This window comes from Apodemus sylvaticus, chromosome 4, assembly GCF_947179515.1.
Source record: "Apodemus sylvaticus chromosome 4, mApoSyl1.1, whole genome shotgun sequence".
NCBI lineage: Eukaryota > Metazoa > Chordata > Mammalia > Rodentia > Muridae > Apodemus > Apodemus sylvaticus.
The window spans coordinates 23,249,187-23,276,890 of NC_067475.1; the positions used below are offsets into that span (position 1 = coordinate 23,249,187).

The following is a 27,704-nucleotide window of genomic DNA, read 5'->3' on the forward strand; positions in this document are numbered from 1 at the left end:
GGTTACCTTGTACTTTATGGCTAATACTCACTTATAAGGGAGTGCATACCATACATGTCTATTTGGGTCTGTTACCTCACTCTGGTTGCTATTTTATAATTCCATACATTTACTACAAAATTCACAATGTCCTTGTTTTTAATAGCTGAGTAATATTCCACTGTATAAATGAAACACATCTTTACCCATTCTTTGGTTGAGGGACAACTGGGTTGTTTCCAGTTCCTGGCTATTATGAACAAAATTTCTATGAACATAGTTGAGCACGTGTCCTTGTAGGCATAGAGCACCTTTTGGTTATGCATCCAAGAGTGTTATAGTTAGGTAAGAAAGTAAAACTATTCCCATTTTTTCTGAGAAACTGCCAATAGATTTCCAGTTTGGTTGTAGAAGTATGCACTCCAACTAACAATGTATAGTGTTCCTCTTGGTGCAACATCCTTGCTGTCTTAACCTTACTGATGGGTGAAAGGTGGAATCTCAGAGTCATTTGGTTTGCATGTATATATTTGGTAACTGAGAAGACTGAATATGTGTTTGTTTCTCCACTATTAGAGATTCCTCTGTTGATAATTCTCTATTTAGATCTGTATCCCATTTTTTAATTGGGATATTTGGGTAATTGGTGCCTAAATTTATAAATATTAGGTATTAGCCCTCTGTCAGATGAAGAGTTTGTAAAGGTCTTTTCCCATTCCATAGACTACCATTTTCTGTATTCAAAGTGTCCTTTGCATTACAGAAGTTTTCTCATTTTATGAGGTACCATTTATTAGCCACTGATCTTAGTGCCTGTGCTATGGTTGTTCTGTTCAGGAAGTTGTCTTCTCAATCAATGAGTTCAAAGCTAGTCTCCACTTTCTGTTCTATTAGATTTAGTGTATCTCTTTTTACATTGAGGTCTTTGATTGCCTTGGACTTGAGTTTTGCACAGGGTAATAAATATGGTTCTATTTGTATGCATCTACATGCAGACAGCCAATTAAACCAGCACCATTTGTTGAAGATGCTCTCCCTTTTTCATTATATAGTTTCAACTTCTTTGTCAAAAATCAAATGTCTGTAGGTGTTTGGGTTTGTTTCTGGATCTTCAATTCTATTCCATTGATCAAGCTGTTTTTCTCTGTACCAATACCATGCAGTTGTTATTACTATTCATCTGTACTACAGCATGAAGTCAGGAATGATGATACCTCCAAAAGTTCTTTTATTGTTCAATATTGTTTTAGCTACCCCAGGATTTTTGTTTTTCCATATGAAGGTAAGAATTGTTCTTTCAAATTGTGTTGGAATGTTTATGGGAATTGCATTAAATCTATATACTGCCTTTGGTAAGATGGTTATATTCATTATGTTAATCCTGCATATCAATGAGCATTGGAGATCTTTCCATCTTCTGATATCTTCTTCAGTTTCTTTCTTCAGAGATTTGAAGTTCTTGCCATACAGATCTTATAATATTTTATATTATTTGAGACTATTGTGAAGGATATTGTTTCCCTAACTTCTTTCTCAGCCCATTTATTCTTTGTATAAATGAGGGCTGCTGATTTCTTGGAGTTAATTTAGTATCCATCCATTTTGGTAAAGGTGTTTTATCACCTTTAAGAGTTCTTGGGCAGAATTTTGGGGGTTACTAATTTACACTATAATATCACCTTTGACTTCTCCCTTTCCAACCTATATCCTCTGGATCTCCTTCAGTTGTCTTATTGCCCTAGCTAGTACTTCAAGGACTATACTGAAGACAGGGAGAGAGTGGGCACACAGATTTTGGTGGAATTACTTTTAAGTTTCTCTCTATTTAATTCGATGTTTGCCATGGCTTGCTGTACATTGCCTTCATTATGTTTAGGTATGGACCTTGTGTCCCTGATCTCTCTAAGATGTTTAACATGAAGGGATGTTGGATTTTGTCAAAGGCTTTTTCAGCATCTAAGGAGATGATGGTATGGCTTTTTTCTTAAAGTTCCTTTACATGGTCGATTACATTGATGGATTTTCATATATCGAACCAGTCTTGCATCACTGGGATCATGGTAGATGATGTCTTTCATGTGTTTGTGGATTTAGTTTGCAGGGTTTTTACTAAGTTTTTTTTTGCATCAATGTTAATAAGGGAAATTGGTCTGAAATTCTCTTTCTTTGTTGAGTCTTTGAATGGTTTAGATATTAGGGTGACTGTGGCCTCATAGAATGAGTTTGACAATGTTCCTTCTACTTCTATTCTCTAGAATACTTTGAGAAATATTGGTATTAATGCTTTGTTTGAAAGTCTGGTAGAATTCTACTCTAAACCATTTGACCCTCGGTTTTTTGGGGGGAGACTTTTAATGATTGTTTCTATTTCCTTGGAGCTATAGTACTACTCGGATAGTTTACCTGATTTTGATTTAATTTTGGTAAGTGGATCCATTTCATTTAGATTTTGCAATTTTGTGGTGTATAGGCTTTTGAAGTAAGACCTAATGATTCTCTTATTTTCTTCAGTGTCCACTGTTATGTCTTTCTTTTTATTTCTGATTTTTGTTAATTTGAGTACCGTCTCTCTACCTTTTAGTTAGTTTGGCTAAGGGTTTATCCATCTTGTTGATTTTCTCAAAGACAGCTTTTGGTTTGTTGATTCTTTGTGCTGCTCTCTTTGTTTCTAATTGATTGGGTTCAGCCCTTACTTTGATTGCTTCCTGCCATCTACTCCTTTTGAGCTTTCAGGTGTATTTTTAAAGCCTTAGTACTAGAACTCTCCAATTTTTGTGAAGGCTTTTCGTGCTATAAACTCTCCTCTCAGCACCGTTTTCATTGTGTCTCATAAGTTTGGGTATGTTGTGACCTTACTTTCATTAACTTCTATAAAGTCTTTAATTTTTTTTCTTTCTTCCCTGACCAAGTGATCATTGAGTAGAGGGTTGTTCAGTTTCCATGAGTTTGTAGGCTTTCTGTTGTTCCTGTTGTTGAAGTCCAGCTTTAATTCATGGTTGACTGATAAAATACAAGGAATTATTTCAATGTTCTTGTATATGTTGAGGTTTGTTTTATGACTGAATATATTGTCAACTTTGGAGAAGATTCCAGGAGATGCTGAGAAGAAGGTATAATCTTTTCTGTTTGGGTGAAATATTCTGTGCATATATGTTATGTCCATTTGATTTATAAACTCTGTTATCTCTGTTTAGTTTCTCACTGAATGACCTATCAATTGTTGAGAGTGGGGTGTTGAAGTCTCCCACTATTAATGTGTGGAGTTTGATGTGTGATTTAAGATTTAGTAATGTTTCTTTTATGAATGTGCATGCTCTTGCATTTGGGACATACATGTTCATAATTGAGAGAGCATTTTACTGGCCATGTTACATTTGATAAGTACTAATTATCCTTCCAGATCTTATTTTATTACTTTTGTTTGAATGTCTATATTAAATATTTGAATGGCTACTCCTACCCATTTCTTTGGTCTATTTCTTAGAAGACCTTTTTTCCAGCACTTTACTCTGAAGTAATGTCTAACTTTGTTGCTGAGGTGTGTTTCTTATATGTAACAGAATGATGAATCCTGTTTATGCATCCACTCTGTTAACCTGAGTCTTCTTATTGGGGGATTGAGTCCATTGATCTTGAGAGATATTAATGACCAATGATTGTTAGCTCCTGTTATTTTGATGACAGCAGTGATACTGTAGTGGCTCTGGGGACAGATTGAGATTCTCTTCTTTTGTTTTTGCTTATGTGAAATTATATAGTTTGTGTGTTTTTGTGGGTATAGTTGCCCTAGAGGTTTTTTCCTAGTATCCTCTGTCAGACTGAATTAGTAGAAAGATATTGTTTAAATTTAGTTTTGTCATGGACTTTCTTGCTTTGTCAATCTATGGTGATTGAAACTTTTGCTGAGTCTAGTAGTCTGGGCTGACATCTGTGATCTCTTAGAGACTGTACAACATCTGCCCAGGCCCTTTTGGCTTTTAAAGTCTCTGTTGAGACGTCTCATGTAATTCTAATAAGACTGCCTTTATAAGTTACTTGGAGTTTATCCCTTGTGGCTTTTAATATTCTTTCTTTATTCTGGACATTTAGTGTTTTGATTATTATGTGGTAGGAGGATTTTCTTTTTTGGTCCACTCTATTTGGTGTTCTGTATGCTTCTTATACATTCAAAGAAACATTCATTACTGCCTCACATTGTTATCTATTCCTGTGTTATCCACTGTGGGGTGTGTGGGGTTCACAATGTATCCATACCATCTTCTTATTTCCATAATATACATACATAATATACATGGTGGCTAATTTCACACTACCAGCATATCAACTTGCAGAAGTCCTGGAAACGACCATTGTCTCATGAAAGTTGATATGGGTCCACTGCAGCCCATCCCAACTCTTTGCCATCCTTTCCAGACAGCCAAAAACATTGCTTTCTGGTTTATCCTCTATGTGTATATATAAAATCAAGCAATTATGTGTATGTTTCCTTAACTTCTCTTTCTTATACAAAATTGCAGTGTATCCGGTATCCTTTCTGCATTTTGGGAAAACAAGTAAATACCAAGGCCAACAACAAAACCTCTAAGAGACCAGGAAAGAGCATGTTGGCTCCCAGGTGCGTCATTTTTACAATCCCCTGGACAGTTATACAGTGTATCCAGAACTTGGAACCATGGTTGCAATGAAAACCTTGTGGTTTGCAAAGTAATATACTAAAAAATAAGGTAATTCATTGTATTTTGGTAAAATACTAGGCCATTCCTGAAATACATCTAAAATTTCCCAGAAACATATCTGCATTTACTCCTATAAGGCAGAAATTATTACTACTGAATCTACTTTCTTAATATGTTTGTTTCTTTTTCTATCACTATAATTCATATATCTTTTCAAATTAAGCTAAACAAACTACCTCTATTGAAGCAATCAGGTTTGGATTTAAATCCTCTGTGTCTTCAGCCATTTTTCTTTCTTTCACTACTAACTATCCCTTTGGTCAAAATTATTATTTTTTTCTTTCCCATTTGTAAAATATAATTTAAATGGTTGCTGCCAAATGACATAAAATTAGATCTACATACTAGATGAATGGAAATCACAAAAACCTCAAAAGTGCCAAATTTAATCTGTATTATTAAAAATCAAAGGCATGCACACACATACACACCATCCTTTATGCATACCTCTTGTGCAGTGCCTTAAGAACTATTATGTTGCTCAAGACTAAAATCTAATATTTACTTTTGAGTCTCCCTGTTCCCTCAATACATCTAACTCATTAAAATACAATCTTAATTATATCTATAAAATATATATTTAATCTGTGTACCTGTCTCCAAGGAGGAGAGAGGAGATCTTAAATATATTGAAAACAAAGTAGTTGTCTATAATAACTTTCCCAAGTTAAATAAAATAATCAGAGCTGCACAGAGTACAAGTAGATAATTTTCACAACTACCTTGTCTTCAGGCTGCAGCATTATAAATGTTTACCAGTATCTTAATTTTCTTTCTATAGACATATCCTAAAGGCATTTGAGTTTACTTGGAATGCTGCTTGAATGGCCTGAAGTGGGTGCTATAGAACAGACACTGTGACTGCAGCATCACTAGTGAAGGTCCCAGGGGCAGGTACCTGTTTGCCCCTATGGTAGGTATAACAGAATACCGTCATATCATCCTCTGCATGTTACATATTTCTACATGGACCCAATACATGGATTAGCAAATTATACTTTAGGAATCAAAATAAATTAGGTATTTATCAACCATGTTCACATATACAAATTTGATTCATAACAAATATTTAATAGATGTTTCCAATTCAAATATTCATCTGTGTATTTTTTGTTAATATTCAATATTACTTCACATAACTGTGCCCACAATTTTGCAATGTTTTGCCCCTAATATATCCACTTCTAATTCTTGTATGTCATTTTGCATTTTATAATCTCCTTAAACACCTTAAGATTTGGTAAGATACCTGTTACACTATGTATATGAAAATGTATATACACCATTACCTCTGATTCAGAAAAGAAAGTAAAAGATGGAGCATACACAATTGCTGACATGGATTTTATCGAATCAAACTGACTTTTAATGTCATACTTTCCAGGTCCTGGTACACCCTAAGTTACAGAAAAAAAAAAGAAATACATTAAGAAAGGATTCTCTTTCTACAACACTTAAGAAAAGATTGCATAATTCTTATAGGTTATCAACAAAGTCTGTCATTAAGATAAAAGCAGGAAAAAAACCATTCTTACAAAGAAACAAGAAAAAGAGAAAGAAAGAAAGAAAGAAAGAAAGAAAGAAAGAAAGAAAGAAGAAAGAAAGAAAGAAAGAAAGAAAGAAAGAAAGAAAGAAAGAAAGAAAGAAAGAAAGAAAGAAAGAAAGAAAGAAAGGTGAAAGAAAGAGAGAAGAGGAGGGAAGGAGGGAAGGAGAAAGGGAGGGAAGGAGGGAGGGAGGGAAGGAGGGAGGGAAAGAAGAAGGGAGGGAAGGAGGGAGGGAAGGAAGGAAGAAAAAAGGAAGACAGGAAGGAAGGAAGTCCTGGTGAAAGTATCATTTGGACCTGAAATCACACTTCCTGAAGCTTTGCTGCCCTCTGCTGATGAAGTGAAAAAGCATTACTACCTTTTCTCATAGCTAACTTAAAGAAATAAAAATGTTTTCAACTATTCTTTCATTCAGGGTATAAATGTAGCCTTTCCCCTTTAAATTTGTCTTGTTTGGAGTACAGATCAGTGGTGAAATTTTTTCTTATCATGTGCACAAGGTTCAACACATAGCAGCAGCAAGAAAAACTTCACTGTCTTCTCCAACTTTCATTAATCAATAGCAAAACAAATAGATAACAGGAAATATTTCTTAAACATTAATACTTGATGTAAAAAATTAAACTTTTACTTAAATACTTTTCAATAAATAAAAATTAATTTTATTAATTACAGGACTAAATTCTTTACTACTGTTAGTAAATAGAAGATAGATAGATAAATAGATAGATAGATAGATAGATAGATAGATAGATAGATTTTCATCACCAAATACTGCACAGCTAAGCTTCCAACTTGTGAAAAATAATTAAAGAAAAACTTAGTCTTTTCAACAAATGGTGCTGGTTCAATTGGAGGTCAGCATGCAGAAGAATGTGAATCAATCCATTCTTGTCTCCTTGTACTAAGCTCAACTCCAAATGGATCAAGGACCTCCACATAAAACCTGACATACTGAAACTAATAGAAAAGAAACTGGGGAAGACCCTGGAGGACATGGGGCACAGAGGAAAAGTTCCTGAATAGAACACCAATAGCTTATGCTCTAAGATCAAGAATTGACAAACGGGACCTCATAAAACTACAAAGTTTCTGTAAGGCAAAGGACACTGTCAAAAGGACAAAACGTCAACCAACAGATTTGGAAAGGATCTTTACCAACCCTAAATCCGACAGAGGGCTAATATCTAATATATACAAAGAACTCAAGAAGGTAGAACCCAGAGAACCAAATAACCCCATTAAAAAGTGGGGTATGGAGCTAAACAAAGAATTTTCACATGAAGAACTTGTGAGGGCTGAGAAACACCTTAAGAGATGTTCAACATCACTAATCATTAGGGAAATGCAAATCAAAACAACCCTGAGATTTCACCTCACACCAATAAGAATGGCTATGGTCAAAAACTCAGGAGACAGCAGGTGTTGGCGAGGATGTGGAGAAAGAGGAACACTCCTCCACTGCTGGTGGGATTGCAAGATGGTACAACCACTTTGGAAATCAGTCTGGTGGTTCCTCAGAAAACTGGGCATGACACTTCCTGAGGACCCTGTTATACCACTCCTGGGCATATACCCAGAGGATTCTTCAGCATGCAATAAGGACACATGCTCCACTATGTTCATAGCAGCCCTATTTGTAGTAGCCAGAATCTGGAAAGAACCCAGGTGTCCTTCAACGGAGGAATGGATACAAAAAAAATGTGGTATATTTACACAATGGAGTACTATTCAGCCATTAGAAACAATGAATTCATGACAAATGGATGGAGCTGGAGAACATCATACTAAGTGAGGTAACCCAGTCTCAAAAGATCAGTCATGGTATGCACTCACTGATAAGTGGATATTAGCCTAGAAACTTTGAATATCCAAGACATAATCCACATATTAAATGATGTCCAAAAAGAATGGAGGAGTGGCCCCTGGTTCTGGAAAGACTCAGTGCAAGAGTATAGGGGAATTCCAGAACAGGGAAGTGGGAAGGGGTAGATGGAGGAACAGGGGGAGGGAAGAGGGCTTATGGGACTTGCGGGGAGTGGGCACCCAGAAAAAGGGAAATCATTTGAAATGTAAATAAAAAATATATCAATAAAAAAAACCTTAGAGCATGGTGCAGTGGTACACATCTTTAATCCCAGCACTCTGGAGGTAGAGGCTGGTAGATCTCTAAATTCAAGGTTACCCTGGTCTTTAGAGAGTTTCAGGATAGCCAAGCAGGCAGAGATAGAAACAATTGAAAATGGAAAGCTGGTGAAGATGTAATCGAGTGAGCGAGCCATGTTCAAGTCCAAACACAGCAAAAATTGGCAGTTTCAGCCACATAGTTCTGGCTTTAGCATTTAGGATGAAAGAAAGGGACTGCAGACTCTGCCTCCATGACTAAGGAAAGCAGGTGAGGCCAGGCGTGCGCCAGAGGTGTCCACGAGACCAGGCATGTGCCAGAGGTGTCCCTACATGGAGTGGAATAAAGGGCAAGGCCCCACCCAGCTAAGCTTCCAACTTGTGAAAAGGAATTAAAGTAAAGCTCATCCAGATATGAACGTTTGTGTGAAACATCCTGGCCAGAAATATAAGCAATATGCAGAGAAACTAGAAGCAGGGCAAGGTTCAGAGAAGGATCAGTTCAATTCTGAATGTTAATTTCATAGTTCCTATATGACATCTAAATAGAGGTGTCATACATTCATTAATTTCTACAGAGTTGGAGCTCAATGGGGAATCAGTGCTGTAAGTGCACAATGGAAGTAATAAGAATAGACAATAATGCCTGAAACCATAAAACTGCATGTATTCACTGGGAAAACTGCCTACATAAAAAAGATACAATAGCTAAAATACCATTTCCTGTTTGTGTGATTCCTGGTATTATATTTGCAGTATAGGAAAACAGCCCCTTCACTTTAAATGAAATCTGTTTTTGATATATGTCCCAGGTATAATTAACACTCACAGTTCATCCTTATGATGGATTGAACAGAGAGCATGTAGCTTGGATTTGGATCACAGAGAGCATCTGTCAATTAAATTTATTTGCATAATTACAATTTTGCAAACTTTGTAAATGTTGATTCATTAAAAAAACATAATGTGTATTTTGATTCTTATCTCAGAAAGCAAAGATTCTCCGGCATTTTTTTAACTGTTCAGATTTAAACAAAATGAAATCAAATAAACATGGCAAGACAAACTCTAAAGCAATTGAAAAGTATCTAATATTATATTAATCAACAATAGCACTATAATTTCCATTGGGCGTCAAATGCCACACTTCGGCTGTATGTCATCCAAAGGAGAATATTAAATTAGAGACAGGAAGTGCTTTGTAGGCTAAATCATGTACTTGTTACCCGTCCATATGTTTAGTAACAGCAATAGAAAACAAAGTAGCTATCTGGTATTAGGCAAGCAAATCAAAAGAAAAATGAAAATGTAAGTTACTGAGCTTGGCCATATATTACTCCTCAGAAAAGAAAGTTGTAATATACCGTACCATACAGAAAACAGAATGAAACTCAGGAATGCTCATAAAAAGCTATTCAGATTCCATAATACATTTGCTGAATAACAATTCATGTCAACACTGGTATTCGTACCTCAGTTGAGACAAAACAGCAATCTGAATCCACATTTTTAACCACAGACTTATCTGCTTTTTCTCCAAGAAAAAATAAATATATATAAAAATAAAATTTTTATAGTTTTTTTTGCAATTACTTCAACCTACATATGTAGTATCTAGTAACAATCAGGATTCATAATGCCTATTTTGGCAAATTGGTTATAATGTAAATGTTTGGAATTCATCAGTTACTAGTATGCAATGTAATGTGAAGTTCCACAGATAGTCAATTTCTTTTGCTTTTAACAACCCTAAATTCCCCTTTCAACATAAAAAAAAAAGTTATTATTGAATAATACACAAAAAGTTGAATCATGAAAATCAAGAAATTTATAAATCTTATTGAATTTATATTATAAATCTTAAATGAATCAAAGGAGCAATATATGGTTAATTGGTACTCACAAAATCCTCACGAAAATATCATACAATGTGTGCTTGGACCAGGCAAACAGAGAAGTATTGAATGGGAATTGGCTCAAATGAAAAGCATTCTCCCTTATACCCAGGAGAAACATTTAATCAAACCTAACTTATTGTTGTAAGAGTTGTTTTGGGGTGTTTTGATTGTGTTTTCTTATTTTAAGCAGAAAATCTGGATTTGTGTCTAAAATGTCACAAGCGACAAGTGTTGGTAACTAACTCAGTTTTAACAACTTTAAATAGGACATGAAATACAAGTGTACATTAAATTCAGCCCACAGGCCATGAGGTAGGCTCCACATTCTTTTCTTTAATGTCTTAGTCTATTTCAAATATCCTTCCATGTGTATTCTTTTATATATTTATATACATTGCAGAATTGAAATTTAAAGATATTTGAGAAGTGACGTGGTGTTCCCATGCCTCACTACAGTGGTTTCCAGAGTGACATTATGATGCTTATCTTGGTAGCCAGTGAAATATGGTACCTGCAGACACTGATAGCTGTGAAATGAGTACTATGATTGTTTAGCTAGATGATTGGGCCATGAAAAGACAACTGATTCGCATCCAACATTCCCTGATTCTATAGAGAGCCTGTGCTTGTCTTCATAATTTCCTGTTATGATATGGAACATTTATTCCTATTCACAAACTTGTGAGCATGACAGATTAGAATTTCTCATGCATTATTCCCATATGAAGTATATGGAGGTAGGCTGATCACAATCAGAAAATGAAGTTATATAAAAGTGAACTCAGCTAGCCCAGCAGATAAATGCCAGGAACAGGTAAATTCACAGTTGTAGATCAAGTCATCAAGTAATGAAAATACCAAAACAAGAATATTCACTGATTCTGTGTGAAGGGATAGAAATACGAATTTATACGGTCAAGATAATTGGGGATGTCATGATATAATAAGCTACTTTAATTACCTATGATTGTTTAAATAAGTGTTTGCTTTGGTTTGAGTGTGTCCAAAAAGTCCATATGGAGGGATGTTAATTCATCAATGTAGCTATCTTGGGGAGAAGAGGAGCAGGCAATGTTTAGGTCATGAAGAGGAACCTTCAGTAATGAGCCTTTTTCATATGAATAGGTTAGCTGTCATGAGAGTTTGGTCCCCATTCTCTCCTCTACTCACCTTGTGCTTTTTCTCCATGAACAAAAATGTATAAGGCCTTCACCGGATGTGACTTCCCTATCTTGAGCTTACCAATCTCTAGAATTATAAGTCAAAATAAATTTTCTTTCCTTAAAAGTTATCCAGTCCCAAGAATTCTTTTACAGCAAAAGATAATAGAGTAAGAAGGAATTTGAAACTTCAAATGAAAGCAAACACTTGTTTATAGCTTCAATAACAGTATTTCTCTGCATCTTACACCTGCAGCCTCCTACATGAGTAGTCAGTACCCATTGACATAACCAGTTTGGGGAAGTTTTAAGGGTTATTCTTAAGGTTCATGAAAATTAAAATCAGGTGTATATTTTGAGAATCAGTAACAAAGTAGTTGTATTTCAATATGAAGAATAATCGTATTTGTAGTCTTTCACTGTGTAGCTATAGGCACCTCAGTGATGGATAGCATAATTTAAGTTGTGTTTGAAATTGCTTCCTTGTGCTAACTCCTATGTGAAATTTGATAATTTAAATTCATAACCATAGATCTCTGTAAATTGCACCAAAAGTTTAGTGGCTGTCAAGTATGTCTATTCATATTAAGCACAAATGGCCCAGAAATTATGGAGAGATGGCTCAATGAAGACTACTGTCAGCTCTCCAGAGATAATAAATTGTAATATTTTATGGCCAAATCTGGAAGGTTGGAAGTTTTCATTGGGAAGACAACAGTTGACTGCATGTCTCTTCCACTATTAAGTAGTCCTAGAAATTATTCCTTCATGCTCTGTTGCAACATATGGAAGTGGTTTATATAATACCTAAATAACACATCATCAGTTTCTTTCTCCAAAGACAGGAAGAGACCTTGAGCTGGAGAAACACTCAAATCTCAGATGCAAGCTACTTCTACTTTCATTTGATTGTTTTCAAGCCATCAGGAGAGAGTTTCAGTATTAAAGAGCACATTGTTTTGGTCTGGGGTGATTATTCCAAACCACAGAGAATACAAAATATTCCATATAAAGAGACAATATAAAATCATAATGGTCTGTAGTGATACTCGCTTTATATTTCACTTTTTTTTTTTTTTTTTGGTTTTTTCGAGAAAGGGTTTCTCTGTGTAGCCCCGGATGTCGTGGAACTCACTCTGTAGACCAGGCTGGCCACAAACTCAGAAATCTGTCTGTCTCTGCCTCCCAAGTGCTAGGATTAAACATGTGCATCACTACCGCCCGGCTTCACTTGCTTTCATGTTGGTATTTTGGTCTCACTCTGTATCCATGGCTGGTTTTGGAGCTCACTATATAGACCAGGCCAGCCTTGACCTTCTGCCTTAGAACCACCAGTGATGGGATTAGAGATGTGTGCCACTGTGCCCAGACATGTATTTCAATTCAGTATCTCATGTAACCACCTGTCTCCTCATCAACATGTTTATAATACAATGAACATTTTTGTATCAATTTCGCATTTCTTCATTACCCACACTTTATAAGTGTTGATCATATCCATACTTTCACTTTATTTGAAACCCAAGATAAAATCATAAGGAATAAAGGATTGAATGGGGCTATTATTTCTTTTGAAAAGTGTAACACTTGAATTCAATCTACTGTGATAGCACTCACTATGCATTATCTTCTCCTACTCTCCCTAACTCCTGATGACCTCCTTTCTTTCCAGCTACTCTCCATCATATATTCATCTCTTTGTATGTGTGTCATCTGTGTGTGCACACACACATGCACACACACACATGCATACACACACATGCACACACACATGCACACACACATGCATACACACACACACACACACACACATGCCAACATGTGGCCACAGCTGCTGTGAGTTCATGATATTGTGGTTGACTAGATTTACTAAAGTAGAATCAACACATTTAAACTTTTATATACTTATCACATATAATGTGATGTTTTGATAAATATATAGCATGAAATGATTAAAACTATGAAACTAAGGAGCATCATATCACATATTATCATTTTTATGTATAGGTAAGGATATTTACGCTACACTCTTAACAACTTTAATGTATACATCTGGTATTATTAACCATAGATTGACCATAAGAAAGCTCTCTTTAGATAAATTGCTCCTGTCTAACTGAAAATATATATCTTTTCACTGAAATCTAGATCTAATCACAAAAAAGCGATCACCAGTCTACTGTTTCTGTGATAAAGCCTGTAAATCCACTGAATGAGACTTATACGTATCCAGATTCTTCCATGTTGTTCCACACAACAGCAATGTGTCTGTATTTATCCTTCAATGAGTGCATGGGCTAACTATATGTTATAGATATTGTGACTAACACTGCAGTAAACAAGGAAATGCAAACATCTCTCTAATGTGTTCTTTATTTTGGAAAAATTCACAGAAATATTTTGGATCATTTGGTAGAAATGTTTTAAGTTTGGTGCATAATTTTGCTACTGTTTTCTACAATGACTGTATTAACATTATCCTATTAACAGTATTGGAAATATATCTCAACAACAACACCTATCCTTTTAAACATTTTGATAATACCTGCTTCAATGGGAGTGAGATGGTATCTCTCTGTAGTTTTGATTTCCATATCCTTAGTGATGAGTGAGCATGCCTTCTATGAACAAGTCATCTCTCTTCTGAGTCAGGGCAGTTTTATATTTATTGCTTAGTAGCTACAGCTAACCCTTTTAGTAATTATATTGAATAATACTATATTGAGTTGAAACCCTTCCCTTCTTCCTTATTTTAACAGTAAAGATGTCAGCATTTTCTACTATTGACTTTACTATTACCAATCAGCCTTCAGTATATGGTCTTTATTGTTTTGTAGATTCTGTCCATACTTGTTAAGATTATTTAATCATAAGTAAATATTGAATTTTGTAAGATTATGTTTTCTGCATTTTGAAGTGGTTTTTATCTTGCATTCTGATCACATAGATCACAATTTCCCAAAATATGGCATATAAGACTATAGTTTATCTGATGCATCTGAATTCAGTTCAAAGGTATTTTCTTGAGAATTTTTATCTATGTCAATCAGAGGCATTGCTCTGTAATATTCTTTCCTCTTTCCTCTGATGATAGGCTCATAAAGTAAATTGGATACTATTCCTTTCTGTGTTTCTATAAGAGCTTTAAAATGGCAGGCACTCTAATACTTTAAATGATCTTAAAATGTTCAGTTAAATTCATCAATAAAATCACCAAGTTCCTAACTTTTTATGCTGTAATTTAAAATTTATTACTTTTAATTATGTGTATAAGTTTTTGGGGTGCCAATGTGCATAGAGGTGCCCACACAGAAACCATATGTATCAGATCCCCTGAAGCTGGATTTATGGGCAATTCTAAGCTGTCAGACTGATGTGGGTTCTTGAAACTAAACTTGGGTCCTCTGCAAGACCATTATATGATCTTAACCAATGAGAAAACTCTCCTATGTGCTCTTATCTACTAAACCATCTCATCAGTTCCATTTTGGGGGGTTATTTTTTTCATTGCTGATCCTTATGTCTTAAACATTATAAAATGTTCAATTTTTTATTCCTTTACAATCCAACTTGAAAGATTATCTAAGAAGTTACACATTCTATCAGTTATCCAACTAATTGGTATATTATTCATAGACATTGTAAATATTTAACAAGTGGGTCCCTCACAACATCCTGTGTATAAAGAAGCAGTCTCCAGCTAATGCCTCTGAGGATGTTCCTACCTAGGAGAAATGGGAGGAGCTACAGGAACTTTCCACATGCCACTCAGGTTCTCAGAAGAGTTCATGCGCTCTGTTATCTGCCAGACACATGCTAGTCAAATGAAGGACACAGACACAGCAGCAGGAAATGTCAGCACTTTGGTGTATAGTTAAACCACTTCCAAAAAGAAGCAGAAGCTAGAAATGTGCGCCTGTTTGTTCCATGCTGGACAGTGAGGTGAACAGCTAGACGCAATCACACACTACTTAAACCTACCTCTTTGTTCTCCTTACTTCTGGGAGATTCACAAAAGCTGTATAGAATTCCAGATCTACCTTCTTCAGGATCCAGACCTCACCACTTAAATGTTCACGTGGACATAGTACTCTCTCCAGGCAAAAGCAGCAGCATTTGGGCCCCTCCCCCAAACTGGACCTAGGTGAGGAGAGAGGGAATGAGAAGTACCACACACCATTTATGATGGTGGGTCTTGATTCAGTTTGAATCAGTCACTAGGAAAACTCTACAACTACACAAAGGAGTCCACCTACCAACCCTGCTGACCCAGAGGCCAGGAAAAAGGGACATTTTCAAAGAAAAGTGGGATTCTAACTCACAGCCCATGTAAAAAGCAACGGCACCAGGTGGGCACCTCCACAGTGACCGAGTATGATGGAGAGGTGGGAAAGATGCAAGAATGGAGTTGTGCTTGCACTGTGGAGAGGGGTGGGACTGGAGATGTAATGGCAGTGTCACGTATGAGAGGAGGCTGAGGTTAAAGGTGGAACAGGCCAGGCCTTTGGCCAGTGTGGTCAGTGGGGTGGGGTCGAGTGCAGCAGACTGGAGCTTATGCAGATGCTGACCCCACCCTCACCACACCTCCGCACTCCCACCCCTGTAGGATTGCCCTGGATCTGGGCAAGATGCTGAGGGCCATGTTTGGGTCACTGGTCCTGATACAGCCCGTTTCAAGGTAGATGTCCATGTAGCTTGTGTTACCACCTACCACCATGAGGATGTTTGTGGTCTGTGTGTCTGCCTGAGGCCATGGGGATGCCTATGATATGTGCCTTCCCTAACACCTGAGGCCATGGTGATGTCTTGGCCTGTGCTGCTGCCTAGGGTGATGTCTTGGTTCATGGCCCTACAATAGCCAGTGTCCATGCTATTAACCACCAAAAACCATGTAGATGTCTATGGTCTATCCTGCAGCCTGAAGCCATCTCAGTGATTGTAGGCTGTAGGCTGTACTTGCCACCAGTGGCCATGTTGAAGTCTGAGGGCCTCATTTGGGTCTATGTTCCTACTACAGTCAGAGGCCATGTTTGTGGTCTGTGCTGCTGCCAGAGGCTGTGGCCAAGCCCATGATGTAGGCTCCAGCTGACTGTGGATAGCAAGGAAGCTCCTCTGACAGTGATGTAGATGACTGCAGATGTACAACTGAGAAAGAGGGACATGAAAAGATTCTGTACTAACCCCTAACCCCACCAAACAGTCCCCTCAAAAAAAGTAACAGCCTACAAAGGAAGCTACCAAAGAGAACTCTTCAAAATTGTGATTAAGGATGCTGAAGTGTAGCTCTCCACAACTGATAGCTTCTAGAAGAGGAACGGGTGGGGTAGGACTCAATTTTCCTTAAGGGTGTGGACCACTGGGAATTTAATCATGTTCCACTAAGAATATGAACAACACAAATTGGACTTTTTCTTATTTTGCTGGGGGTCCACTGGACAAGGAAAGGGGTGGGAGGACATCGAGGGACTGAAAAGCAAGTGGAATATACAAAGTGAAATTCCCAAAGAATCAATATTTTGGAAAAAATGCACAAAATAACAACTGCCCTGGAGATTGTCTGGTCGATGTTCTATTGCATTTGGAGAGTGGGATTATTTGAAAAGATTAGGAAGTGTGGCCTTCTAAGAAGAAGTATGCCACTGGAGATAGGCTTTGTGATTTCAAAAGCTCAAGCCAGGCCCAGTAGATCTCTCTCTCTCTCTCTCTCTCTCTCTCTCTCTCTCTCTCTCCCTCCCTCCCTCCCTCCCTCCCTCCCTCCATTTTGGAGCCCTTTTGGAGGAAGTATGTCTCAGGGAAGCGGGCTTTAAGGTTTCAGAAGCTTAAGCTAGGACAGTCTCAGTCTCTCTCTCTCTCTCTCTCTCTCTCTCTCTCTCTATATATATATATATATATATATATATATATATATATACTATCTCTATCTCTTCTCTTCTCTCTCTCTCTCTCTCTCTCTCTCTCTCTCTCTCTCTCTCTCTTCCTGCTGTCTATGGATCCAGATAAAGAACTCTATGCTCCTTCTCCAGCACCATGTCTGCCTTAGACATGATTCTACTGTACTTCCCACAATGCTGATAAACCCCTGAAACTGAAACAAGACCTAATTAAATGCTGTCCTTTATAAGTGTTGCTGTGGTCATGGTGTCTCTTCACAGCAATAGAACACTAACCAAGACAGTAACCAAAGCACTAACTCTCAAGGTGAAAACAGGTGAAGCAATGTGTTAGATTTTCCCAGGTTCTCTTAGTTATTTCTACTCATAAGATAAAAGAAGATAACATGAAAAGCAGAATATACATAGGAACTCTAGACCCTGCAGAATGGGCAGACACTCTACTTAGTAAGACCTGATATAATCAGTGATGGAAAAAAAAGTAATTAATACAAGTTGGAAAAAATGTGTCTTGCACAAATGAAAAGAGCCAGTAACATTACATACACACACTTTGGTAGATAAAACAAAACATCAACAGAGTACATAAAAGTTTGACCCTCAAATCAATTTTTATGAAAGCTTGGATTAGTTAAGTCATGCCAAATAAGAAGTGAATACTTTACTTGAAACTTTGGAATAAAACAAATTTGTCAGCTATCAGCCCCATGAAGCATCAGCTTGGCCCCATACCTTATAAAGGTTCCAATGTCTTCCTTCTTGGGAGAAGCATAAACAAAAGGCTGAGAAGATGGCTCAGTCAGTAAAGTGAGTTCAGTGCAATTATGAGAGTCTGAGATGACTGCCAGAGCTCACATTAAAAACCTCATTACATACTGTAGTTCATTCCTATAAGCTGAGTCTGTGGAGATGGACACAGGTGTGCCACTGTCTCACTGGCTAGCCAATTCTATTCAGTAAGTTCCAGGCCAATGAGATACCATGTCTCAAAAAAAAGACAGACAGCTCCTGAGAAACAATATCCAAAGGTGACATTGGCCTCTATATGCATTTGCACACAAACACATATATACACACAAAACAAGGATAAATATTATGGTGACAGTAATAACTTTAATATGCCAGAAAACAAATACTGAATCAAATAGTGCTGGGTTTGCATAAAAGTGACTCAGGAGCTAAGTCACTATTTAACTAAATACCATGAATGGAATGTGATGGGCACTAAAAAAGAAAAACACTGATTGAAACATGCATAATATGTTTAAAGTCATGACATTATAGTAGAATTTTTGAAAAACAAATATTTACTATTAAAGGATAATATGCTAAAATGTATTGTTTTGAAAAGCAATAAAAATATAAAGAATCAAGTTTATTGCCGTATCTATATGAACTGTTGCACAATTCCAACAATAATCAAATGGTAACATCTTTCAACTAACAAAAAGTAGAAAATATAACCATTTTTCAGACCTAATAAATAACATGATCTAGATTGCAACTACCAGTGACTACCACCATCACTAGAAGAGAGAACAGACATTATGTCAGTTCTAAAGTAAGAAGTACTTTCACACAATAAATAGTCATGCTGAAAGAATTGAACATTACTTTGAATATGTCCCTAAGCTTGGCAATGTATAGAACATGCAAAAACAAAAGATCTATTATATGAATCAGGAGTAGTCATCAAAGCCAAATAATGGGAAATTCATTAAAAGAATAGTGGTTGGAAAGGTGGCTCAGTGGTAAAATACACTTGCTCCAAAGGACCATAGTTCAGTTCCCAGAACCCATGTCTGGCAGCTCACAATTGCCTGTGACTGCAAGTCACAATAACCTGTATCTTTCCAATAAATATAATATAGAAAAAGATGTATAGGAAGCCTTATAATAAAATAATTATATCAGCCAATTTTATGGTTCTGATTTTAATTCTGGTTGAAACATCGTTTTAGTATGAAGAAATTTTAAACATGGAGGAAATGCTACAAGATCTAAGATGAAAGAAAAAACAAGGATTCTCTAAAAAGGACTCAAATAGCTCAGGAACTAACAAGAATTGGCAAATGGGATTCTATCACATTAAGCAACTTCTTTACAGCAAAAGACAGGTCACTAATTGAGGGTACAGCCAGTACACTGGAGGAAAGCTTTGTAGACTGCCATTTCATATTGACAGGGAATTAATAGACAAAGTAAAGAACTCAAAAAGAAAACAACAAAAGACAATTCAGTTGATAGATGGGTAAATAAACTGAACAAATAGTTACCAAATGAAAAATGCAAAATACTCTAATAAGAATAGCAATCGAGGGAAAAGATGCAGAGTCCCACAGCCACATATTACACAGAGATGGATGAGTCCTGCATAGGAGGGTAAAAAATCAGAGGAATAAGATGGGTCAAGGATGCAGCCCACAGAATCAGCTGACCAGGATTCATGGGGTTCACAGAGATCAGGGAGTTGGTAAGAGTCTTGCCTAGGTCTTCTGCATGTTATAACTAAGTAATTGGTGTTCTTGTGGGATTCCGAACAATGGAGCGGGGTCTATCTCTGATTCTTTTGCCTACTTAAGGGACTTTTTTCATCCTTCTGGGTTGCTTTACTCAACCCTGATGAGATGGTATGTTGCCTGGTCTTAATATAAGCTATCTATGCCATGTTTGGTTGATGTTCCTAGGGGGCTTGTTCTTCTCTGAGGGGAAGCAGAATGGTGGGAGATAGAGAGGTGTGGGGAGGAAGACTGGAAATGGAGGAAGAGGAAACTGCAGTCAAGGTATAATACGAAAGAAGAAGAAAAATGTAAAAAAAAAAAAAAAAAAAAAAAAGAATGGTTACCAAGAAAACAAAAAAAGAAAATGCTTGAATTCCACATGATCCAGTTATCTCATTCTTTGGTGTGTGTGTGTGTGTGTGTGTGTGTGTGTGTGTGTGTGTGTGTGTGTGTGTGTGTTTTAAACTCAACATACAACAGAGATAGTATGGCGTCTGTGTTTATAGGGGTACTACAATAGCCAACATATAGAATCAGCCTACTTGCCCACAAGAAGGTGAATGGATAAAGAACATATGCTCTTTGCCAGGATAAACCATAAAGTAAACCAATCTTCTGTTGCTGCAGAAAATTTCTTTGGAATGGAGATCATCACATTAAGAAAACAAGCCAGATGCAGAAAGACAAATATACTTTTCCCTTGTATACAGAATCTAGGTTTTTACAAAAGACATAAAATTATAGTTGAGACTATCTGGGAATAAAATTCTTGTGTTTTTGAATACAAGAAAGGGAAACAGGATGCAGGAATATTATCAGAGTATATTATATGACTATAAAAATTTCCACAATAAAACCCATTCTTGGACAGATGGTAATGTCACACATCTTTAATCCCTACACTCCAGAGGCAGAGGCAGGAGGAGTTCTGTGAATTTGAGGCCAAGCTGATCTACAAAGCAAGTTCTAGAATAGGCAGGACTACACAGAGAAACTGTCTCTAAGAGAGAGAGAGAGAGAGAGAGAGAGAGAGAGAGAGAGAGAGAGAGAGAGTTATACAATTAACATTTGATAAAACTCAATCTTTATTTTAAATTTTAATTAGTATTAGAAAACTTGTGAAACAGAAATGTGAATAGATTCTTTATTAATAATATTAATAATTTCAAGATGCTATCCAAAACACATTAAACCAATATGGAGTACTCTGTTCAACCCACACTGTTGCACACTAGTAAACCTTACCTTAAGCACAAAAAATACATGGTAATTCTACAAATAGGGCACAGAGAAGGGCAGGAGTTAGAAATACCAAGATTAGCTTAGAGCTCATCATAGGCAACAGGTCTGCTTTAGATAAAAACGAAATCTAAGAAGGAAAACAAGTGAGATACGCGGCTTTACAATGCTAATCATAGAGCAAACAGAACACATGCTGAGGCATAACCATGTTCCTCTCAACAGACTATACAATAAAATGTGGTTTCAGAACCACTAAGAATCTAGACATTGTAGTGTATCTCCATTCCCTATCTTTGATTGTCTGTTAACATTTACATAGAGTCAAGTTCTAGTTTCTTCCCTGAAGATCTGCAAACACAACTAACAAAATAAAAATGTCTACTCTCAAAGAGCTTGAACTTTAGACAAATATATAAATAAATAATGTATAATAATGTTTTCTGTTGAAAATTATGGAAAGAGATTGGTGATTGGGTTGAATGGATGATTAAAGAGGCTCTATGAAAGGAGAAATTTAAATCAAACAAGGGGGCGGGGAGTTCAACAGAAGAGTATTCCAGACAGGACCAAAAATTAATTAAAACATAGTTAAGGAAAGGAAACAGAATGACATGTTCAAACAAAATGAAAAAGGTCAGGAAAACACCTAGAATATGACATGGAGAAAATGTGAAATATACCGTTGAGGGGTACACTGATTCTATATCATTGATAAACTTATAGATACAATAAAATGTATGAACTTTATTCTGAAAGTGGTAACAATGCTTTGGGCAGAGGAACAACATGATCTGATGTTTAATTTTGGAAGATAAAGATAGCACCCAATATATAGAAGTCTTAGGAAAATCCCGCCCCCATATAAAGGACTGTGGTTCAACCAAGATAATAAAAGTGAGTGTAAGTTGGGCATGTTAGGGATATCATACACAGGCAGAAAAGATAAAAATAAAAAACTTAACTATTGAGCATATCTCCAACTCAAGGACTATTCTTATGACTACAGACTCCTCATGGTGCGTGTATAAATCTGATGATGTATATACATCCATGCCTCAACCTGAATATCTGTACTACAGTAAGGCATTGTGTTATAATTTGTGGCATACATTCACACAAGTACATACATATACACACAAATAAAGGTAATTATTTTAAAAATAATAACCTGTGTTTTCTCAATGATACAATATAGAAAAATGTAGAGGAAAATGTACAATAAAAGAAACATATAAACCAATTGCAATGTATAGTTCTGGTTTTAATTCTGGCTGAAACAAATTTTGTGAGCAAATGAGCAGAATTTAATGGGACATTAGTTTCACTTCATTATTTTTACTAGATTATGTTGTGACTTGAAGGGAACTCAATAATCTGATGCCCAGAGGCTTTGGCTTTCCAGACATGATATAAATTTCAACATATTATCAGAAGTTTGGTTTATATATCAATATTCTATATATAATAAACCTAAGTATATAATCTAACCTGAATGTGCAAATTGCTTTAGTGGTCAAGAATCTTACAAAATTGCATGTTTGATAGAAAGTTTTTAGCCAACCATATTCTCAGGAAAGGCAAATACAGTAGGAAATGGAGTATGAATTAATACAGAAGTTATTTGTCAAAATCTAGAGAGACACACACTTTAATATTTATTCCATTTAGAAAAAGAGATCGTGTCACATTCCCTTATCCATATCTAACAAGAAAAAATATATCTTCATCTGTAGGCACATGGATAAAAGCCAGCAGAAATGGCCTTTCTACTAGAATAACTATTAATGTTGCTACCCATGAATCAAAAAGATGCAATATCCATAAATCACTCTCACTATTAAGGGTATTGCATGTACTCAAATTGCATAATTTATTCTCTTCACCTGTAGGTATACAAGTGACCACTTTATTTATTCACACCTTTATTATTTCTGACAATCAATATCAGTTACAGTTCTTTTTATTAGCCATACAAAGTGTATTCAGAAATGTGAAGAAATTCAATTCCCTTTTAAGAGGTTAGCATTTATAGATGTCAAAAGACTCAGCATTCAAATGTGCCCTCATCAATTGTAACAACACATCGAGAAAATGTTTTCTTCTAACCTATTTCTGTAGGAATCTAAGCAATCCATCTGGTTTGTTAAGACTCAATCATTCTCCTCAAATGAAAGCAATTATGTAATGGGGGGCTGAGACTCTGTGTTTGATTATTAGAAAGAAACAGAAGTGAGTGTTTTTCAGAAAGTAATTCTGGATCTGAATTTTAAATGCGTTTTTGGTCAAAGTCTAAAACCCTATAATAAAAGCTATAGAAAATACTTGATCCTGACCAAATACAGTAGAATTATACTATAAGCACCATAACTCAATTTAAAAGACAACTTTAGTTCAATGAGCCACTAAAAGATATTTGGTCATTTAAACAGTAAGTGTAAGAGTCAATTTTTTGAACACTATTTTTTATTATTACATATCTAGAAACCAGAAAATTTAATAGTATTATAATAAATATTATCATAAAGATTACATTGCCTAGGCTAAATTTTTGGAACAGGAAAAAGATGGCAGCATCAAAATATAAAATATGTGTAACATTTTATTGTATAACTTCATAAAAGCCACAGTTGGGCTATTCTATTTGTTGTATTAAAATACTAAATATAAAGTTAAAAGGGACAAGGGAGAGAGCTAACACACTGGGAAAGGTTTTCAGCAATAAACATTTCTTTATCCAAGTGTTAAAGTCTTGTTAATAGTATGCTCCATTGATAGTCATAAACATGATGTTTTGGTGTTTTAAATTCACAGACTTTTCTATCATCCAGAATTTCATCAACCATTTATCATTAAATTAACAAGGCAAAGCAGCTTTATGTTTTCATTTATTTCATAAAAGTTATGCCACTTGGGGTGGTACTGCTCCCCACACCATAGACTACTTAAGAAAAACTCAAATGTTGAAGCCTGGAAAACTTCCAAGGAAGAAAAGCAATCAATAGTCTTCCTCAGTTTTGGTGCCTATGAATCACAGCAATGCCAGTATGGAAATATATCCCAAAAAGTGCAATAGTGGCACTTCTACCTTAGAAGTAACCAACCATGTCTAATTGGAGTTAAGGTCCACTCAGTAGGAAGAAATCATGCATGTTATGATAAAAGCCTAGCAAACTAGCTATGACTAGTGAGGTCACAGATCTTAGGATAGAACTTACTATAGCCACTTCTTAAACCAGTATAATTCCTAACTGTATTCTAAGTACCTACTCTTATATCCACAAGTAGCTTCCCCACCCCACCCCACCCCCGCATCAAATAAGCCTCAGACCATTACAAAGCACCACAAATGGTCGAAATGTACTTTTACAACTGATCTTAGGGTACCCGCACCAACTAACACATCTACAACACAACTCCAGCACCTTAGCAGACATTGGAGAACATCAAAGAGCAGAGTGGAAAGAAGAAGTGTAAGAGCCAGCAGACTAAGGATGTCTAAACAAGATTTGCAAAGAGCTATGCTAACATAGGAAGAAATCTCATGTGGCCATATTCCTTGATAAAGTGCTATAGGCAATTAAAGTCATCTCAGAGAAGGAGAATAAGTCTTCCCCAGAGATGATCCCCTCTCCCCTTGTTTGGTTATTGAATACCCAGTATTTCAGTCTGAAAATAAATACATATAAGCAACACTAAACATATGTAAGTCAGCAGGTTAGACTTATATAATTCTATATGCATATGTATAACAATAATAATTTTTAAAAGAGGCCATAAATTTGAGAGGGAATAAGAGGGTTCAGGGCAGAGATTGGAGGAAAGAAAGGGAGGGGGAAAGTGTGTGTGTGTGCATGTGCGTGTGTGTATATGTTGTTTTTTTAATTTTGTTGTTTACCAAGAAAGAGTTTCCCAGTGTATCCCTGACACTGGAACCTACTATGTAGACTAGGCTGGCCTTGAATTTAGAGATCTGTCTGTCTCTGTCTCTGGAGTACTGAAATAAAAGGTATATGCCAACATACCCAGCTTTATGTCACAATTTTTAAGTTGCAAATAAAAAATTAGTAGTATGATAGCTTTTTATAACCTGACTTGAAAATATATTACAAAACAACATAGAATTAGGGGCTGTAAAAATAGCTCAGCTAGTGCTTGATGTATATAAGCATGGGGACCTGAATTTGACCCGTAGAACCCACATAAAAATATAATATGGTGGAAACCACTCCTAATCCCAGCCAATGGATGCATAAACAGACAGATCTCTCAAGCTTGTTGGCCAGCTAGTTTGGCCAAATCAGTGAGATCCAGTCCTACTAAAAGATCCTATCTCATGCTGATACAATAATGGCACAAAAGTAATATGAGTAAACAACCACTGTCTGCTTGGATTTAAAACCTACTCCATGATATGGAACTCATCCCTGACACTGTTCAGGTGGCCAGAAATCTAAGACTAGATAAACTATGGACCTAGGGGAAAACCAGGCACTACTGTTCCACTAAAGGAACAACCCTAATGATAGTCTGCAGTACTCATAGATCCGTATATTGCCTAGCCATTAACAGAGAGGCTCCCTTCTGCCACAGATAACAGAGAGCTAGATAATGTATGTCTCTAGACACACAGCTAGAGAGCTGAGATCTCAGTCCTAAATGGAATGTCTCCATGAAACCTCTCCCTCAGGCCTCAGAGAAACTTGCAGAAGAGGAAGTGGAAAGGCTACAAGAGCCAGAGGGGACAGAGGACAGAAAAGAGATGGGATCTTCTCAATACAGCAACACTGACACAAATATGAACTCTCAGACACAGTGGCAGCAAGCATAGGGCTTCCACAGGTCTGTGCAGATGGGGTCCCAGCTCTGAGAGGAGAAGTGGATTCAAACCCATCCCTATCCCAGAAGCCATTTCCAAATGGTAAATGCTTGAGCAAAGGATAAATTAATTTTCTCCAACGAATATTAGCAGTGTATACAAAACAATCTCAAAAGACAAGCCCTGTGCCCAATAGGAGAAGGCCAACACAAAATGAACTCTAAAAATGAATATTTTTTTAGGGTTTTTATGTCTCATACTGCTTTATCTGGGAATTTGGGGATATTTGTTGATTGGCTGGTTGGTTGGTTGGTTGGTTGGCTGGTTGGTTGGTTGGTTGGTTGGTTGGTTGGTTGGTTGGTTGGTTAGTTGGTTGGTTGGTCGATTGGCCTTGCGGATCTCTTGCTTATATATCATGGTTTCTGATTTTGTGTTTTTATGAGATTTTTTTTATGTGTATGTCTCTAGATCTGTATCTACTTCTTGTGCTTTTTGTTTTGCTTTCATTTTTCTATTCTGTCCTGCCCTGGTTTGTTCAGTTTCTAATTCAAAAAAGAAAAAAATTTTATTTGGTGGATGTGGGGAGAATCTGAAAAGAGTTGGGAAAAGGAGAAACTATAATAACATGTTGGGTGTGCAGGGGAATTTTAATCCAACGACATGGCTGCTCTGGCAAGTGTTCATATCCAAAGACCTTCTAGGTCTGTGTGATCTGGCTGAATTAATGCATTTTTAATCCCTCTGGCTGGAATACAGACACACCTTCAATACACACCTTGAATTCCAAACAATACAGGTACGATTAGTTTGTTGGAGGAAGAACCCCTGTTTGAAAGTGATCTCTAATTGAGGGACAGACAAAGTGATGAATCTGAGAAAATATTTGCAGAATGAGTCAGAGATAGGATATACCAAACCCTCACGAAAACAGCAGAGGAAGGAGGTGACATATGGAATTAACCTGGCAATGAATGACCAGGTAATAAAAATATACACAATGGAATATTACTTACCCATAAAAATGAAATCCTGTTATTTGCAATATTATATATGAAGCAGAGGATTATATAAAGTGAAATGACAAGCAGAAAAACAAACACTGTGCAGTCTGACTCAGCTGTAAAATATATAAAGTTGATACAAGCAGATGGTGGCTACTAGAAGTGTTTAAAGAATGAAGGTCCAGGAGACATTGGTCAAGGATAGGGCCTTGAAGGGTCAAGAAGGCCAAGAAGACATTGGCTCCAGCTGCATATAAGAAATATGTTCAAGAACTCTTTGGCAAAGCATGGTGATGACAGTAAATAATGACATAGTACAGTTCTGAAAAATGCTGAATAAATATTGCTATCAACAGCATAATGGTAACTATAAAGTATCACATTTGTTAATTAGCTAGAGTCAACCATTCTACAACATATGTATACTTTAAAACATGACTTCAGGTGCCAGTTAACCTTTCCATCTAAATGAATGAATAATAAACTAGAAGGAAAAAGAAGAGGTTTATAAAGTGATAAATACTGAAATTTTCTAGAAATGTTAAATGCTGAGACTGGACATGTGTAATTATTGACATTTAAAGCCATTAAAGATATTTCAAAGTTTGTCTTTCCCTACAACTGCCATTTCAAGCCACCCCATCCTCAGGTTCCCTGCTGACAGTATAATATTAAAGGGTGTGTGACTTGCAAATGCCAGCAAAATCTGTAAAGGTCACCATTATCATACTTCTAAACAGTACAGTGATAAGACCCATGCTCATCCTGTTAGAACTTCAGTGTGTACTTAACTTCCAAACTAAAACAAAGCC

At 36.4% G+C, this 27,704-nt stretch overlaps 1 protein-coding gene across 1 annotated transcript in view; it reads right to left on the reverse strand.

Annotated features, from left to right (window-relative positions):
- The window catches only part of Stpg2 (sperm tail PG-rich repeat containing 2), a 499,721-nt gene that overhangs the window by 400,019 nt on the left and 71,998 nt on the right, over positions 1–27,704 (reverse strand). Inside the window, exon 7 of the mRNA XM_052178828.1 lies at positions 6,005–6,112. Coding sequence (XP_052034788.1) covers positions 6,005–6,112 — 108 coding nt within the window. The remainder of the gene's footprint in view (positions 1–6,004; positions 6,113–27,704) is intronic.